The 19,679-nt window shown below is 40.8% G+C and overlaps 1 protein-coding gene across 2 annotated transcripts; it reads left to right on the top strand.

Moving 5' to 3' along the window:
• The first annotated feature begins 4,690 nt into the window (after positions 1–4,690).
• Positions 4,691–19,581, top strand: LOC117468852 (tripartite motif-containing protein 3-like). Of its 2 annotated transcripts, none has more exons than XM_034113192.1 (13): positions 4,691–4,819; positions 12,820–12,992; positions 13,499–13,739; positions 13,874–14,025; positions 14,132–14,312; positions 14,409–15,138; positions 15,393–15,496; positions 15,641–15,808; positions 15,914–16,082; positions 16,679–16,738; positions 16,943–17,013; positions 17,228–17,368; positions 17,464–19,581. In XM_034113192.1, exons 2-13 carry the CDS (start codon positions 12,847–12,849, stop codon positions 17,614–17,616), a joined length of 2,316 nt encoding a protein of 771 aa, XP_033969083.1. In that variant the 5' UTR covers positions 4,691–4,819; positions 12,820–12,846; the 3' UTR covers positions 17,617–19,581. The 2 variants fall into 2 exon arrangements, with proteins under 2 accessions (XP_033969083.1, XP_033969084.1); XM_034113193.1 differs by lacking the exon at positions 4,691–4,819 and adding an exon at positions 11,202–11,219.
• Positions 19,582–19,679: the final 98 nt, after the last annotated feature.

Below are 19,679 nucleotides of genomic sequence, written 5' to 3' on the forward strand. Positions count from 1 at the left end.
TGCTTCATTTACCGCTGTGCACTGCTTGTGGCAAAGCCAGGCTATGACCCTAATATCTGGAGCAGATAGAGGGGTCGGTGAGGCCACAGCCTGGGCCAATACATCTAGGATTACAAAATGTAAGTTCAACTGTGTCCAGCTGTCTGACTGAAGTGTGCCAATGAAGTAATTACATCTCTTTGAACGTTTTTGTTATAATCTGAACAGCAACTGGAGTGATCGGAATGTGTTCTGTATTTATTTGCAATTCAATACATTTTATTTGACTGATATGGATAGCCATCAAGATTTCCGAGAATCATTGGTGTTGTCACTGAATCGTGACTTGTTACAGTGTTGTTTTGTAATTGTATCTCTAATCATTAAGAGCGTTAAATAAATATGTATGGATACCTGTTTTGGTGTATAAGAGACTCACTCAATTGTAAAGCAATATACTTCCCACACACATTTCACATTTATAGTCACAGCTCTACAATATATTTGATATGTGAATTGATAAGTCTGACAAGTTAATGGGCAGTCACTTTAGGCTCATCTTATGTCTTTCCATTACAACCTCATACGATGGGCTGGATTTGTGTACTCTGCACAGTACAAGAATATAAAGCATTTTCCCACTCAATGTAACACCTTGCCGTGTAGGGCCTGATGAAATATTATGGAGCAACCATCACTTTACATTTTTTTTGATTATTTGTATTCTTACATAATTTGTTTTGATCCACCCACTGACATGCTGTCTATGATTTGATTGTATTATATAATCTATGTATCTGGTTAGTGAAGGAACTGGCAGTTATACATATTTTATTTTTTAAAAGGAGAGCCTATTGAATAAAAACAATAACAATGTATGTAATAATATTCTAATGATGTATCTTATTATAAACAGATGTGTGAATACATATTTAGACACATTAAATGTTGCCGTCTTCAGTATGTTACAAACCATGCTATTAGCTATTTTGACGGTATGAGTGTTGGCAGTGAGGTTTCTACGGTGTGGTTTGTGTGACCTGCTCACTGCTGCTGCTGCCAGACTGCAACAGCCATCTTGACTACATGGAAGCAGTTTCCATGGCAACTCCACATTGCAGAATAAAACCCAGAGATGACTGTGTTTGCCTCTCACACCAAGCCCCACCCTCAACAAACTCCCCACCGCCTGCACCACAACAGCAGTCTCACACAGTGCACCCACATTACAACACATTGCCATCTTTTTTTCAATTATCCACTTCTCTCTATAGTCCTTCTCATTAATAGCCGCGTTCACACCGGAGTACTTTCACCGTACTTTTCGCGTTTTAGTTCCGTGAGTACCCCTTATGTCGCGTTCACACCAAAAATCGTACTTAATCTCGGGTACTTTTACCCCCATTTTTAGAGCCAGCTCAGAGAGCGTACTTTTCTGTGGGTGAAAAGTGCTCCAAAAGTGCCCCAGTGCTGATTGGCTGGGCGAATTGCAAACCACGCCCGTACAACTCTGAAAATGTTGTGTGGAGACGCCATTGTTTTTCCTCGCTACAAAAACACAACGCTCCGTGCGTTGTGTTTGTTTTTGAAAGCAGTTATGGCAAGCATCAAGAAATGATGAGGAGGTGTCGGCGCTTCTGGAGATCTACGCCGAGGACGCGACCCAGGGAATGCTACTGAAGCCAGTTCGGTAGCTTTCACTCGACCTGGGAATTGTGCACAGCCGGCTAAATATAAAGAAACTCAGGCAGGACTACAAACGGCGGATTCAGTGGCCAACGATGACTACCACGATGAAGGTAAAATCAACTACATGCACTGGGGTTTTAATCTGCACAATAATGGTCTCAGATGTACTTTTATTTGCTCAGTAGATCAAGCTAGCCATGCTAGCCATAATAGGCTAACACCGGCCCCGGCTAGCTACATCTAGCTAGCTAGATATTCTCGGCCGCTCTGAAAACGTTTTGACTTGTGAATAACTGTGCAGTGTTTCTGTAATTTGCTTCACTAACTCATGGCACTAATCGTCTGTTTCAGGCGAGGATGGACAACTCTCGGGATTGGAAACAAGTGAGCTTTGCATTCTAGATCACAGCGCTTTGTCGTCCTCCTTACCAGCAACCAAACGCAAAGGTACACGCACTGTAACTTTGACTTGAAAGAACGTTACGCATCGAACTGATGTTCACAATCATGTTTATTTCATAATATTCATCATATTTTATGTTTAACTTGCCTCAACAACATTAAACAAAGTTCAAGCATACATGAAGCACTCTTCAAAAAGGAACAATCCTCCGTGTTTGAACCTCTTGAATCGCTGCATAGCCGATTTATTTGGACTGGATTATCCCAGAGAGGCCAAACATTCTTTATAACACAGTTTCAGATTTGTGAAACCTTAATTCTATTTGTGAAAATACAAAAAAGGGAGATTTCAGTGCTTTTTTTACATGTAGACCACATTAGACCAGGTCCTGATCTAAAACCACTATACCTAGACTCATCAAATCTGGACTGGATTATCCCAGAGAGTCAAAAGATTCTTTAGAACAGTTTCAGATTTGTGAAACCTTAATTCTATTTGTGAAAATACAAAAAATACATTCCTAGTATGTTGTAAAACTACATGGCGACTAAACAGATCTTGTATCTTGCTTATTTTCCCCTCTTAGGAAAGCGGACACGGGATGCGAATTTCTTTGACACCGCCCAGGCGTTGGAGGACCGGCGTGCCGTGGTGAATGAGTCGCTGCGTGGAGATCAGATGGTGCTGTTCACCAAGGCCCAGGAAACGGAGGACAAGATGCTCACCTCGATGGAGCGCCAGGCAGAAGTGTTCAAGCAGCAGATGGAGTGCCAGCAGCACCAGGATGAAGTGTGGGCGCTGCGCCATGAGGAAGCGTCGGCGCAGCGGCAGGATGAGCGACAAACTGCATTTAATAACAGTTTATTTGGTATAGTTTTTGTAAATACTGACACACGACACACAACGTTGCACTAAGGTGTGTATGCTGCTGAGACTATCCCTACACCTGGGACAGTTTATTTTATATTGTTATTACTGTTATGACTTTATTTTATATATAATGTTTACTGACATGTACAACTGACACTTTATTTACATTTAAAATTGTTCTATTTAATGTTATGTCTTGAGAGTGCAATAAAGAAAACCGACATGGCGATTAAGCTTATTTCTCCTGACACTTTATCTTTTGTGACCTGTGTAGCATCCTATACATCACATGTAAGTGATTATTCTGATACCATCATGTTTCATCGGTTATAAACTGGCAAAGCTTTATTTGTCATTTATTTATCATCAATGTTGCAACCTTGTGGGGGAATGGCAGGGGCACATACACAAATATGACAATTTATATAATTTTAAATATTATTTGACCTAAACTTTTAATTCCCCCCCATTTCACACAACACAACATGGAGTCCACTATGGGCCAAAACTAACATGTATGTTTGCATAGTGTTTATGGCAGACGGATGCAGTGGGTCTCAGGAAGATATATAATAAAGGTGGGTTTGCTGCTGAGACTATCCCTACAGCTGGGAGTTTATTTTATATTGTTATTACTGTTATTATATAGTACAACTGACACTTTATTTTATATTGACAATGTTTACTGACATGTACAACTGACACTTTAGTTACATTTAAAATATTTCTATTTAATGTTATGTCTTGAGAGTGCAATAAAGAAAACCGACATGGCGATTAAACAGATCCTGTATCAGTTTTTCTTCTTCTTCTCTTGTTTTGTAGCGGGTTGCAAACAACTTTAAGGTGCTTACCGCCACCTACTGTACTTGTAATCTTCCCTCAGGGAAAAGTACTCCGGTGTGAACGCGATCTGTACTAAGTACCCTGGGGTTAAAAGCGCCAGGGCTCTTAGTGCCGGAACTAAGTACAGGAAAGTACTTGGTGTGAACGCGGCTAATGTTCACTTAGAGCATCTATTGACCCCTCCCCCACTGCCCTACAAATAAACCTTTAGAGTGAAACATCCATTGCTTTGTTCTCTAAAAAACACTTTAGGTGAAAATCTCAATTTCTCCTGAGTACACCCAGTCCATATTATCACATGTGTCTATGGACTCATCAGGGGCCCTGATCCCCCCCCCCCCCCCCCCCCCCCCCCCCACACCACCACCTCCTGATACCACCAGAATAACTGTCATCCACAGCAGAACAAACAGGACTCCCACTGCCTTGAATTTAGCAATTTACCTATTATGGGTAAAACAATACAAGAAACTAGGGCCTCCTAAGGCAAGATCCTAGAAATTATAAGATAAATACTGTAAAACTGTTAATGACCAAAAGCCAGTTTCAGGATTGTTGCCTGATTATTTAATTGAACATTATATTCCTTGTGTCTTTGTAATCTAACACCTCTTTGCACCCTATGAATGTATAGCTTAATGGAAATAAACCGCATCCTTTGTCCTTTTATGGGAACTGGGCGGTACCTAAAGAGGCCACACCCCTTTGCACCAGACAGACTGAATCCCTCAGTCAGTTCCCGAGATTTTGTTTTCATTTTTGCATATTCCCTACCCCCTCCGTATGCTATTGGGTTCTTGGACTCCTCCCATCAGCCATCCGACCAATGCTGCATGTCAGCCCCTCCCCTGATCTCCTCCTTTCCCTTATCCTCTTCCTTACTGTCCCCTTCTTCTCCCAGACAGACCCTGCCCTTTCCTTTCTGTCGCCCGGTCTGTGGATTTTGTTGTAGGTTCTGGGACTGCTGACAATGGGAAGCCTTCTCCACGGCCTGCAATGCTGACACCCCTCTCCCTCCTGCTGCGTATTATTGTGAGTACAATCTAGCTTATTTTTATCATGTCGCATTTATGCTTTCTCATCTTGTTTGTGCCGTGAGTCCTAAATAATACAAAGACTGGGATGAGATCAGATAAATAATTGATTACTGCATCTCATCCTGCTTCACATATCAAATGTTGTGATAGGATATTTGCTACACCCATCTGTCCTCCAAAAGGAAAATCATTGTGTTTCAGCCTCGTTTTGAGCAACTGTTGCACTCTGCTGTGATTCTTTATGCTTCCTCCACCAGCCCACACACACTTCTCCATTTTAGCTCCCAGGCAGCCCGGTTAGGAGCAGGTGGGCATCTGTGCTGCAGTCTGGGCTGGGCTCTCACACATACATGCTCTTTTGTTTGGAGGATTAGTGAGCTGTCGTTGGTTTTCTGATCTGAATATATATGGGCTGTGTCGCTTGAGCAGCTAATGTGAGCCACATGTGTCAGCGTATTGTTTGCTTATGTCATTCTGTGAGTCCTTGTACTGCAGCAACAGCCGATGCATCAATTTCACAGCTCTGGCCAGGACTGATCAGATGCTCCAGTGGTTTCTTATTGATTGGTCTTTTGTTCTGGGATATCTTTGTGTGTAAATCGATCTCCAAAAGTCGCATGCCAGATGAGTGCAGCTGCTGAATGTTGGTTTCCTGCACTGGGTCACAGGGAGGCTGCACACGGCCTTGGATGCTGTGCCTCAGGGAAGATGCTTAGCAGGGTTACTTCAGGGTTTCACACAGTTTGTATAAATAGGCTTGGAGTCTTGGAGATTATGTACAGATTTGTTTAGGTAAACAGGTCTTGCAGCATGTGTTACACACAAAGGTGCTATGTTGAACGCAGCAGAATACTTTGAATTGTTTAATTACATCTTCCTACAACACTATTGTGCCATTGTAGGTGGCAAGGAAGATAGTTTAAATCTTGGCTAAGATGGAACTATATGCAGCTTTGTACATAGGCATGTGGTTGTAATGAAGATGTTGCTGAACCCTACTTGTTCTCAACAAAAGTTTGGAGTGTACCCAGGCAAAAGAGAAGGCAGCTTGATAAAGTTAATCTCCAGTTAAATAAACGTATTGCCTGAACTGGGTTTTTTTTCTTCCCCTGTGCGCTGAGGGGTTTTCTAAAATAATTTATTAGGGTTATCCTTTACATTTCTGTCTGTTTATTAAAATAAAGATGGGTAAAGGTCAGACCATTGCTGTTCACAATAAAAGCATCCTATAGTAGCCTACATTTGGTAATTTTTATATCTTTTTTTTTTTTGTATTACTTCCTGGTCCATTTTCAGACTAGGAACTACATATTTATATTGACTGCAACCGATTGTATTCTGCTCATTATACTGTATGTATTGTAGGTCTCACTAAAGATTGATCAAAGCCAATTGTTAGACTGTAATTGTCCTTCCCTTTTAAGATGGATTTTCCAGAACCACATTTTTAGACTTGGCTATTTCACAAGTCAGCACTTTGACTGGTTGGGGGCATATTTTTAAGGTAATGTACGTGAGGCCTCACAAGTATGACATAACCTCATAAAAAATGTTATCGCATCAAAGATGATATAACATGCATAATGAATATTAGATGGGAGTACATTTACAGTCCAAGCCATCCATCAGTCGATTTTAGGGTTAAAGCTTCACCATCATTGCACAAGGATGTACAGGGTTGATACTTGTTTTATTTGTATATTGTTGCTATTGTACTTAATACCATCCTTATTTTGAATGAACAATGTAGACAAAACATCTTAAAACCCACATGATGCAGTGCTTCCGGCCAAGACCAAATAAAACATTTTTTTTAAAGGTGTAACCTGTCAAACATGTGACAACCCTTTATTAATGATAGCTTGACTACTGAGTTATATGAAGTAAACAAAACACAACACAAATCTCTGCTGTTGCTCAGACCATTCAGCACTGTTGCAGTACGTTTATTACAAAAAAACATTTGTGTTGCTCAACCAGTTCATCATTCATAATGAACATCCATTTGTCATTGGCAATTATTTTTAGAACACAATGACTACTGGGAATCACATCATAGAGCAAACCAATGGCAGTGTATTCAGACAGGATAACATGTTAAATACTGTACATCCTGTTTCTACCTTGCTAGTCATTACTGCAGGTGGATAAGGGTTGGATGCAGGGGCTTGTGCACTGATGGACCTTTTATAAACACCTGCAATGCAAGTTGTGCCTACAGACTCCCTGCCTGCATGCTGCAATGCCTTCTGCAACTCTTTGTCTCCTGACTCCCTTTTTGTGTCATTGTTGATTAAAAGCGCTGCTAAATAATGTGCTTGACATGATGTGGTCACTTTCTCTCATTAGGTGTCAGATCACATCAATCTAATTTCTGCAGACAAAGGTATATAATAGACCTCTTCAATGCTAGTCTTTTGAAGTAAAGTAACCAATTGCACAATTGGCATAGTTTCGTTATTATTTACTTGTTGTAATGCACACACTTAGTCAGCAATGTTTGGCCAGACATTTGTCATATTTTAAGATATATCCCTATGCACCCAGACTGAGTCATAAAATACAAATACAAACACTGGGCCCAGTTGTGGATTAGATGAGCTCCATCAATAGAAAATTAACATGAAATAGCAGTTGCCCAAGTAGTAGTTTCCTTTCATCATGTGATCCCAACATCCACTCTGACAGAGACTGATGCATTGAGACAGATGAAGTGTAAGGGGGGCTTGTTAGTTTTGAGTAGCAGGTTTTTTGTGTTGAATAATGATTGATGAGTCATCATAGAGCCAGGCACCTTCACTGGCCCCAAAACAGCCCCTTAACACCCAAAACACAGAAAGGTAATTTCAGAAATGGTATTCTACAGATATTCTGTTCTCAGATGTGTCTCAGCCTTGTTGCTCTAAAAGGCAAAAGGGTTATTTGGATACAAATGGGAAAATGAGTCGCGCTTGACTGAATTTGATGTTATCATGATTCATTTTCATTTGTTTATTACTTTGCTGCCTATGGGAAACATAAAAAGAAGCCACATTTGTAATGCTTTTTAGAGATGCAGTTAATGAATAGTAAATATTTCCCTCTTCTTCTCTCAGTGAAAACTATTTCTTCGTTAGTATCTACATAGTTTTAAAAAATGTCACCAAATCAATTCTAATCAGTAATCAGGAGTTTATTCAAAATGAGATCTCTGCTCTTTCTGCTCAGGCCGTGTATAGGCAGGAACAATTACTGCATGATGACACATGCGCAGCGACACAACATATGTGGATGGAAACATAAACTTAAGTCTATATTTAAACCAAATCTTGACAGCACATCGTCCAGGGCCCTGTTTACCGGGACAGCACACAGCTGACTGCTGAAAGAAATGGTTGGAAAAGTCTTTAGTCTGAAGCTCTCTCTGCTGTGACACATAGCACATATCACAGAATTACTAAAACGATTTATAAACAATGGTGCAGATAATCTAACACTGGTTCATACAAAATTGTAAACTGAAATATGAACTTAAACACTGAATGCAGTCTGAAGAAAAGGTGCTCACGTCTTACTCAAACATGGGAAAAGGAAGGGAAGGGGAAAACACTTTTTATAGCACTTGAAGTGCAAACATCCTGAGTAGTCACAGTTTCGTTCCTCAGGTTTCAGTGGGATCCTATTGCAATTATATGACTGTAGTAGACATGCAATGGACAGGGTGAAAACAGTTATTGGAAAGATATCAGATTATTTTGTTTAACTTTGCATGCATTTGCTGTATTCTGATATGTAGAGATACCAGACAATCAAACTCAGTACACTATTTAGTTCTATTAGCCACCTCTTCAAGATCTATGCCAATGAGATATCTATCACCACCCCAGTACAATTTAGTGAATGGAATTTTGATTTGTAGTGGTCAAAGCACGGAACAAAATCAATATGGCATCTTATTTATCGAACCATGTCCAAGTAAAAAAAAGAATACAACGTTGTTTGTTCCAAACCGTTTCCACCTTGAACTATTCTCTACCAAAATGTTTGAAAACAAATAGTGAATATTATCCTGTGGATTATTTATTTCCATGAACTGTCCTCTAAATGAAAATACATGATCAATTATTCATAGATTATTTTCTGCATCACACTGTGGGAGTGACCTCATTTGACAAAGGGTACATATGTTCTACAGATTCTTATATAATAGGTCTCATAAATAATTAAAAGAAAAAACTATTGGTGAAATAATTATTACATCATTGTCTGACTATTTGGGTTGAGGTTGGGAATTACTCATTCCGTCCAATAGTCACAAGGCAAAAAAATGTCTCTTTATTTTAATTTGAATAATTAGCAGAGAAATTGGCATCTCTAAGTTCATTACACACAACTACAAAGTTAAGCAGCATTTTATGGGATAGATAAAGAGCAAGGCATGGCAACCGTCCCTCAAGCTGACTATGCTAAGAGAAATGTTTTCTCTGATTGTAAGCTCATGCCGCCCGAAATCCAATTAAACCGTTCATACTAGATGTGCCTGCCTTCAGGTGAAAGCCGTTTAGCACAATCACTTCACCTGGTGGAATCACTTCTTATAGTCTGGTCCATAGACACGCATTGCCAGTCCCTGCTTCACTGGTGGTATAGCAGCAGTGGGTAGTGTATTAGTTTGTGTAAGGTGTTTGTTTAAAGCCTTCAGATTTTAATTGACTTGCCCAGAGTCTGTGAGACACAGTAATCCAGATGGCAGACGGGGCCTGACCCTACAGGAGGACATTAAGCCTATTACCTGTAATGCAGGGTGAGAGTGGCAAGCTTTGCAGTCAAACAGCTGATTGTAAGAACAACATTGATATTTGGTGGATGTTTTCACAGGCGTCATGTTCCAGTGTGACGGATACAGTACAGAGGAAAAACACAGTTGGAAGACTGACCTCATCTGTATGAAGTGCTGATCATGCAGTTCCTGTGACAGAGCTTTGAAGAGGATGCAGTCACATGATTGCTTTAAACATTCCAGTATACTGCAGATTTAGGTCTCTGGTCTACTGGCAGTGTTACTGTATGTCTCACATTTTTATCAGAGCTATTTTTAATCTAGCTGTCTACTGCCGTTTTATATTTAACAGTTTAAGGAAGATTTGACTGTACTATACATAACTAGGATATGCTAGGCTTCACTATTTTATAGAACATATGTATGACATGTTTAGGCTTAAGTTCTATATCCAAACAATCTGCAATCAGAAATTATTTGAAGTATGTTTTTTTTGTCTTTTTCTGTTTATAATTCAATACATTTTTGCTCCTATGATCCAGCTCTCCTTTAAGCACAAGCTAGACCCTGAGCTACTGTAAGGGAGAGACTGTTTTAAAGAAAGGTCCTTTTTCAGCCAAGAGGGGCTGCTGGAAGGCAGGGAGGAAGCGAGAGGGAGGGCGGGGGGCTGTTGCAATGCTAAAGGCTAAAGGCTAGCCAGCCGAAAAGGGAGGAGCCTGAGGGCTTTGGTTCCTCAAGCTTCCTCCTGATGTCACCGTTCAGCTGCTGCAATTCAGAGTCCATGTGCAGGAAAGGCAGTGCAGGGAGGGGAGGGCTCTTAAAGGGGAGACAAGAGGAGGGGGAGGCAGAGCGGGTCGGGGATGGGCTGGCTGTTTGGACACTGAAAGGGCTCGACGGAGCTCCTTAGTCTATAGGCCATGTCGTCACTTGGCAAGAGCAACAATGCCTTAAACAATCCCCAGCTGCAAGACGTCTGTGGCTGAAATCAGGCCCTCTGATGCTATGAGTGCATTTATGTGGTTCGGAGAGAAGAGAAAATGAGAGGACAATAGAGAGAGGGAACATAGATGAAGGGAGGGGAAGAGAGGTGAGCTGTGAGCAGATCTGGAATGCCATTGTTAGAGCTCGCCGCTCTGAGTTGCAGCGAGGGACAGCTGCCTCTGAGGCTCGCTCATGTGAGGCAGGCAGCCCAGTTCACTGTGGATTTTAGCCCCTTCTCCGACAGGTGGGGCCTGAACCTAGCGAGCTAAGAGTCAAGGGAAGGAACTAGTAGGAATTTGGGGAGTGGCGTTTCAAAGCTTCCTCTTCTTGCTCTCAAAGAAAAGGGCCCTAGCTATTTTTGTCAGAGGTGTCAAAAGGCAGAGTGGGAAGCTTTAGCTCTTGGTGCTAGCTGATGTGCAGGCCTGACAGTTAGCCTGATCCCAGGTCAGATTTAGAGAGAAGCTACTGTATGTAGATAAAACCTAAAAGAGAAATTACAAACCCTGGAAAAATGAATGAATGAAAGATGAGGTGAGGTTTTACAGTACATAGAGCTGAGTTTATATTGCCTTGTGAAAAGGCTTGTGTGTCATTTCTTAGCAATGATGACTTATGGATCATGGCTACTAACTGGAATATTCACGCCAAATCAATAGTGAGTCTTTCTCAGCTGAGTGGATATGTTTTTATCATGCATCTTTTAGATGTTTGGTGTCCTTTTGGTGTTTTGGATGGCATTACATAGGGTGTCCTTATTCTTGTGAACGCATGTTTGTTTGCTTGAATCCTTTATGAGATACATAAAACAAAAAATAAATAATCTATATAATTAATATAGCTCAAGTTGTTGATTGGATTCCAGTCTTGCTGACATTGATTATTTATTATTGATTAGTGCTACAAAGTCATGCATATAATCTATTTGTGGTCAATATTAAGCTTTCTGAATGTTAACCCCATTCCCTTTTTTAATACCTCCTATTTGTTTAGATTCTTTGTTTATAAAGTAGTGTATTAAAGATTTTACTTTCGAAATAAGTCTGATTTGACACAGAGGATATCTTACAGCAGCATTTTCGCTTTTGGTTTCAAAACAATGACTTGCTTTTGCCTCAGTTTTTACAGTAATTCAGCATAGCAGACTTCCTTACATTTCTATTTAGGTACCCCTCTTTTAAAACCCATCCATTTGTAATTTAATCTAGTAGTAGAAGTAGATTGCATTCTCAAGGTTGTTGGAGGATGTTGCATGGCAGACATGACAACAAGAGCGGCATCCGAAAGTAAGTGAAATTGACAAAGAGCGAGTGGATATTGACAAAGAGCGAGTGGATATTGACAAAGAGCATGTGGATACTGATACGCTCTCTCTACAATGTTGTGTCTCAGTTTCCTCTGAGGGGAAAACATTGTAACAGCGAGCTTAATATATACCAATTTTGTAAAGAGAAATTGATCGAAAGTATTTGTACTGTTACAATAACCACAATTTAAAATCTTTACCAGACCAATGCATGACATATTGTGGATTACATTAGATTAATTCAGGATGATGTTGTTAAGAAGACGTATCAATCACATGACTGTTTTTGGTGTTAATGTAATCCTTTATGTGTTTATGTACAATATGACGGATGTACAACATGTCATTGGCACACTGAGATAATCTGAGCTTGACCCAGTGATACAATTTCATGTAACAGCAACAACCATCTGAGAGCGAGCAGGCATACACTCGTAACCCAGAATTTAACAAATGTTAAAAACAATAAAACAGAAGTCACAGTGTATGGTAAAATAATGGCAGGAATTATACTAGATACATTTCAGCCTTCATCATATTTATAAATACACATATACTACACTTTTAAGACCACTGCAAACGCAGACATGTTGGCTCCTAGACTGCATAGTTGTTCTGCCCCGTGGTGTTGCATCACATACATTTTTTCCTCCACTGCATTAGCTTGTAAGGGTTTGCATTTATAGAGTCAAAAAACCTCTGGCTATGCAGGTGTTTGTGAAAAAAGAAGCTCATCCTACTGACACAGTTTAATAAGTGAGGGAAAGCATAAAATCCTAGCAGATACAGTGCAGGATTTAGATGAGTTTTTTTATTTTTATTAACAGCATTATGACTCATCCCTTCCTTTGCTCCCGCTGAGGGTAAGCAAACACGCCCTCCTCACCCCGTTTGAGCATTTCCTTAAGGCTTTCTTGACCTTTCTCCTGTTTTTCTCTCCCTGTGTGTGCAGGTTAAGTGGTCCCTGATCACCCTTTGAATGTCTGTAACCATGGCCAAGCGTGAGACCGGCAGCACCAGCCCTGTGGTCCGGCAGATAGACAAGCAGTTCCTGGTCTGCAGCATCTGTTTGGACCATTATCACAACCCAAAGGTCCTGCCCTGCCTGCACACCTTCTGTGAGAAGTAAGCTTTAAACCAGTCAATCAAACTTTATTGGTACAACAAATGTCATACAAAACAGCTCAAAGCGCTTTACAGGTGACTGACAAACTAATACTGTAATATGAATATGACATTAGAAAGATACACAGTAAAACAATTGGTAACTAATAAAAAGCTACATTTAAATCTGAGACAGATTTAAACTTTTTTAGGACAAGATGAACTACGAAGGATTTTTTCAATGTGCGAAATTCAGAAAATGATTACATTAAAACGAGTGCATCATATTATTTTTGGTATTATTTTTGCCTGCAGTAAGTTGTATAGACATTGTATGTATAATGGATAACATGTATAATGGCCCAAAATCACACCACTTATGCCAGCTTTTCTCTCATTATGGCTTCTGCTTGATGTAAGACACTAACCACTCTGAGCTGGCAGACAGTATTTTTGGCAAGAAGCAGTTATTTCCACACATGGGACCGATAGTACAGTTATTAAAATCTTCATCTTCCTCTGCGTAGATGTCTACAGAACTACATCCCTCCCCAGTCTTTGACGCTGTCCTGTCCAGTGTGCAGACAGACCTCTATCTTGCCAGAGAAGGGTGTGGCAGCCCTGCAGAACAACTTCTTCATCACAAACCTAATGGAAGTGTTACAACGAGACCCAGAGTGCAGCCGACCTGAGGCCTGTAATGTCCTTGAGTCGGCCAGTGCAGCTACAGCCTGTCAGCCCCTCTCCTGCCCCAACCACGAGGGCAAGGTAAGCCAAAGCAAAAGGGCCAACGTTATTCAATAATCAGTCAGATCTATTAATATAAAAAATGTCTTATGTAAGCAAATATGTTCATGAAAATATGATGGTTGGTGTTTCATGCTCCACTGCACCATCTGCAGGTGATGGAGTTTTACTGCGAGTCATGTGAAACAGCCATGTGTCTGGAGTGCACAGAAGGGGAACATCGGGAACATGTGACAGTTCCTCTGAGGGATGTGCTGGAACAGCATAAGTCAGCGCTAAAGAATCAGCTGGACGCTGTGCGCAACAGGTACGATTTTCATTCCAATGAATTATGTGATTGCATTTGGTAGATCTCGGTAGTAATGGAAAATGTGAAGCATGCTAAATTGAAATGTTATCTTTTTTTCTGGCAGACTACCTCAGCTGACGGCTGCCATTGACCTTGTAAGTGTGATCTCCAAGCAGCTTACTGAGCGGAAAAATGAGGCAGTGACTGAAATCAGTAACACTTTTGACGAGCTGGAGAAGGCCTTACACCAACGCAAGACTGCCCTCATTACAGAGGTGGAAAACATCTGCAGCACCAAGCAGAAGGTCTGAGGTCTTTCTGATGATTCCTTTTTTTGTAAACATCACATTTTAATACAATCACAACTGACTATCTCCCTGTGTCTCTTTGGACACTTTCAGGTGCTTCAAGCCCAGCTGACCTCTTTGCTTCAGGGCAAAGAGAACATCCAGAGCAGCTGCAACTTCACAGAGCAGGCCCTGAGCCATGGCAGCGCCACGGAGGTCCTGCTGGTCCAGAAGCAGATGGGTGAGCGGGTCAGTGCCCTGGCGAGACACACCTTTCCTGAGCATCCTCACGAGAATGGACATCTGGAGTGCCAGGTAGAGACGGATGGACTGAGGCGCTCCATTCAGAACCTGGGAGTCCTGATCACCACGGGGACTGTAGGCCACACGAGTGTCGCCACCGGGGAAGGCCTGCGACATGCACTGGTCGGCCAGCACACTTCTGTCACAGTCACCACTAAAGACAAGGATGCGGAACTAGTGAAGACTGGTAATGCCGCTCTGAGGGCGGAGATCATCTCTGCAGATGGAGCGTGCACTGAAGCGGAGGTGACGGACAACAAGAACGGCACCTACGAGGTTGGATACACCATCCGCTCAGAGGGAGAGTTCACCTTCTCTTTGCTGCTGTACGAACAGCCTGTGAGGGGGAGTCCGTACCGTCTGCGTGCCGTCAAGCCGTCCGATGTCCTGCAGTCACCGGACGATGTGAAGAGAAGAGTGAAGTCCCCGAGCGGGGGAGGGGGTCATGTTCGACAGAAGGCTGTGCGCAGACCCTCCAGCATGTACAGCACCACCAAGAAGAAGGAAAACCCAATAGAGGATGAGCTGATCTACAGAGTGGGTGGGTGATGAAACTGGCTGGATGTTAATTATGGGTACTGTCGACTTAACTGTGGGATGTTTTCCTCTAGAGCACACCGAGTTATATATCTTGATAATTGGTGTACCTGATGATGTAGTATTTAATTTAAGACCTCTTTTGTAGCAACATAATTGTTCCTTTGTCTTTCACACCAAACAAAAATGAAATATTTCTACGAAGTATTGTTAGCAAATTACAGCAGAATTAAGCCTGGTGTATTTTTGATATGACAGGAACAAGAGGGCGAGATAAAGGAGAATTTACCAACCTACAAGGCATCTCTACCGCCAGCAATGGACGGATTGTGGTGGCAGACAGCAACAACCAGTGTATACAGGTCAGTGTCGAGATAAAAATGGAATTTATCGTTGCATCGATTAACTTAGTCTTGTGTCTTATCTGTCGGAGAGAAATAATAATTTATTATTATCATTATTAAATTGTTCAGGCTTTGGAGTAATAGAAAATTCTCTTTTTCTAGGTATTCTCAAATGATGGCCAGTTCAAGATGAGGTTTGGGGTCAGAGGTCGTTCCCCGGGGCAGCTGCAGCGCCCCACAGGGGTCACAGTGGACGTGAACGGTGACATCATTGTGGCTGATTACGACAACAGATGGATTAGCATCTTCTCCTCAGATGGAAAGTTCAAGGTAAATGGTCTCAGCCAAGAAGAACTGCACACACTTCACACACACTTCACACACACTTCACAACTGTTTCTCTGGATGACTCAAGTTTCCCTGTGGCTCTCGCAGAGCAAAATCGGGGCTGGGAGATTGATGGGACCGAAGGGCGTGGCTGTGGATAAGAACGGACATATCATCACCGTTGATAATAAGGCCTGCTGTGTCTTCATATTTCAATCAAATGGGAAGCTGGTGACAAAGTTCGGAGCCAGAGGAACATCAGACCGACACTTTGCAGGTACTGTCTAAATGTATTAAAAAATGGTATTATCATTGAATCGATCTTCTTGCAGGAAGAAAATATGTACACCAAATGATGCTCAGGGCATGTGGTTGGGCCAGAATTACAGATTTCCTTCATGCTTTATACTCTAATAAAGGAATGTCGATTTGAAGTATCATTTATTAAGATATCGGCATGTTTTTTTATCCTCCTTTTATTTTTAGACTTAATCTAATGTTAGCATGTATAGCTGCTTGTTTAATTATTTTGTTTAAAAATTATAGCCATTGTCCCACAGGTATTGATTCTTTATATTGCATTGATTATCTTATACTGTTAACATGCACCTGATCATCACGGCACAAGGCAGAGCTGCAAAGAGGCAAAAGTTCATAATGCACACTAATGCATGGAAATAATGTGAAGATGTTCTCCCTGTCTTTTGCTTTTCACTATAATGTTTGGGAGAACAATCACGTCTTGATAGGATTTGCTTGCATTACTGAAGTCCCTCATTTTTACTGCTTCAGTTGTTGACAGCAGTATTTCAGTTGGAAATCACCCGTTCTTTCAATTTAATTTCTCACTTGGACTTTTTTCTTTCCTTTTAGAAAAAAGTGGTGCAAACATTGCACTGGAACAAAAGCTTAGTAAATCTGGCCCTGTTTTCAGTAAGTAATGAAGTCACTGTGAATGTAAACTATTCTATGTTCTTTGTACGTGTTTATGCTCTGTGGTTTCTCACGTGTTGTCCCACGTCATCTGTGTGTCCTGTGTGTCCTGTAGTCCAAAAATAGTGGGGAACATCCTGTTGTATAGCAGTGGATGACTCATCGTTTTTCTCTTTACCTCTCGTTCTTCTCTGCTGCTTTCAGGTCCTCACTTTGTGGCTGTGAATAACAAAAATGAAATTGTGGTAACAGACTTTCACAACCATTCAGTCAAGGTAAGGCTTGTTGCAAGTATGTACATATATTAAAATGACTATATTTGAATCAAGTTTACTTCCAAAGGAATACAGCAAACCTTTTCCTGAGTTCACATCACTTGTGCTGTGTTGTTTTCTATTATTTGTCCCTTTTTGTTTGGTATATATTTGTGATATGTGTCACAGCAGTGTAATCTTTTACACATTCCTTCCTGTGTAATTTCTCCTGCAGGTTTACAATGCAGATGGGGAGTTCCTGTTTAAATTTGGCTCCCATGGGGAGGGGAATGGCCAGTTTAATGCTCCAACGGGCGTGGCTGTGGATGCCAATGGAAATATCATCGTGGCTGATTGGGGCAACAGTCGGATCCAGGTTAGTTTTAAGGAAAAACCTTTTCTCATTTACGTCAGAGACCGACTTTGTAAGTATATAACTAACCTTTTCCTCTGTGCTGTGTAACCAACCAGGTGTTTGACAGCTCAGGGTCCTTCCTGTCCTACATCAACACGACAGCGGACCCTCTTTATGGCCCCCAGGGCTTGTCCCTCACCTCTGATGGTCATGTGGCAGTGGCAGACTCTGGGAACCACTGCTTCAAGGTCTACCGCTACCTACAGTAGAAACCTGACACCGCCATCTTCACCACGGCAAGCACTGACAACGACACAACCAATGTATTCCACAGGGTGCAATGACCTTTCCAATGCACCCTTTTGATGTGCACATCAGCTGTTCTCCTGGATATAATTAAGTGTCTGAGTTTACCCTCCTTTTGATGTGTATTGAAGGTTGTTTTTAAAGTTGGATAATGTAGCATCCTTGGGACAAGTAATGGACATAAAGCTATAAACAGTTTTAGAGAACTTTCAAAAGCTTTTTTTTGTCTTGTACGCTGTTGATGGTATTATTACACAACACTTTATTTGAGACCGGGCAGGGTAGGATATAGAGTGAAGTATTAAATGAGCCATAACTTGTTCAATTGCATGACCTTTTATTTTATCTTAATGCCTAGGCAACAACACAGTGTACACATCGGTTGCTTTTCTCATAAACTAGTTAATGCTTACAGTAAAATTAAAACAGCGCTACGCTTCTCCAGTAATGAAATATATAAAATGTTTCATTTACTGACGACTCACATAAAGATATCACCACCATCCGTGCATTGATTTGCTGTATGTAATGTATATACATAAATGTATATTGTGTATATTAGATCACTACGTATGTATGTGCTATGATTTTGAAATACGCAGCCTTTTGGTTATACAGAGAACAGCAGTCAAGGATTCTAAACGTGTTTATGGCAGCTGTTAAAAAAGTGTGCTTTCTAAACATACCCAGCACATGCTTAAATGAAGTGTCATATTTATTGCTAATGTAAGCAGCACAATATTTGTTTTTGTTAATATCTATTGTTTTAAAAGGGGAAAAAAAACAAAATGGGGAAAAAAAAAGGCTATTTATTTTATACACTAGCTCAGCATTTAAAAATTATTTTTCTATATTGATGTGATTTTTTTTCTTCTTTAGAGCTTCACACTTTCCGTAAAAAGGACATTTCATCTTAAATCAGGAGTCAGTATCTCCACATATTTGGAACATTTTGACACGATTTTCTCTTTTCAAAACTACGAACCCATCTTTGTTTTCGTTTTGTTCAAGGATTTCTAAGTTTCCCTGACTTAAATATGGGCTAATAGATAGATATTGTTTTGCCTTTTATTTATTAAAGTCCTAACTGTTACAAACCAGAAATGAAACACATATCTCAGGAAATCCATCCGAATTAGATTAGCATGCCAATGGAAAAACGTCAATACTATAATTTATTTCTTTATTGTTGATCAGCTTTAAAGAGAGACATTGGCAGCTTTGAGATAAAACTGTTATTCTGTGCACATATACTTTGGATCCAAGACCACAACAATGAATGGGATGGAATATGAACACCGTTTCACAGTGGGCTTTCACATAGGAACCAGTTACAACTATCTATGAATGATAGTTTATTAGATGGCATTTGCCAGCAAACTCATCCACGCTTTAGAAAACACTCACCTATTATACTGCTATCTAAGAAAACGCTTTTAGATCTGAGTTTCTGCCTGCACTGCATCAAGCCATGATTTTCAAGTAGAAACCTGTACCAGTAGAGCTGTTGGTGCTCTTGCTCTGCCTAGTGTTCATTCTGTGTAATGTCATGAGAAAATCTGGTGCCACAGCAGAATAGTGACCATGGTGCAGGAAAAAGGCAACTTCCTGGTCTGAAATAATTACCCACAGCACTGTGCTAAACACTCACACACCAACATTCACAATCCCAAGTGTCGAGACTTTCAGACCTACAGGATGTGACCTGATTTCACCTGTTGAGACAACCAGGAAGCTGCTGTTTTCCGTGCACCTGATCTGTTGTTTGACTTGTTGCCAAGCAGAAGCCCAGACATCTTTCAAGAGTCGAAGGCTCCACCTTTTCAGATGTTTCTGAAGCATTTTACCCTATGCTGTGTCACACCAATACAAACTGTTGTGTTTTCTTTATGAATATGCACTGGTAATAAAAGCACATGGTTTACTGACTCGTTGTATGACTGATGTTATGCTTGACTTGCACGGAGCAAATTTGGATGTTTCTAAATGTGTTTGTAAAACTAAAGTGAAATAGGTTAAGTAAGCA

The sequence above is a fragment of the Trematomus bernacchii genome, unplaced genomic scaffold, assembly GCF_902827165.1.
Source record: "Trematomus bernacchii unplaced genomic scaffold, fTreBer1.1, whole genome shotgun sequence".
Taxonomy (NCBI): Eukaryota; Metazoa; Chordata; class Actinopteri; order Perciformes; family Nototheniidae; genus Trematomus; species Trematomus bernacchii.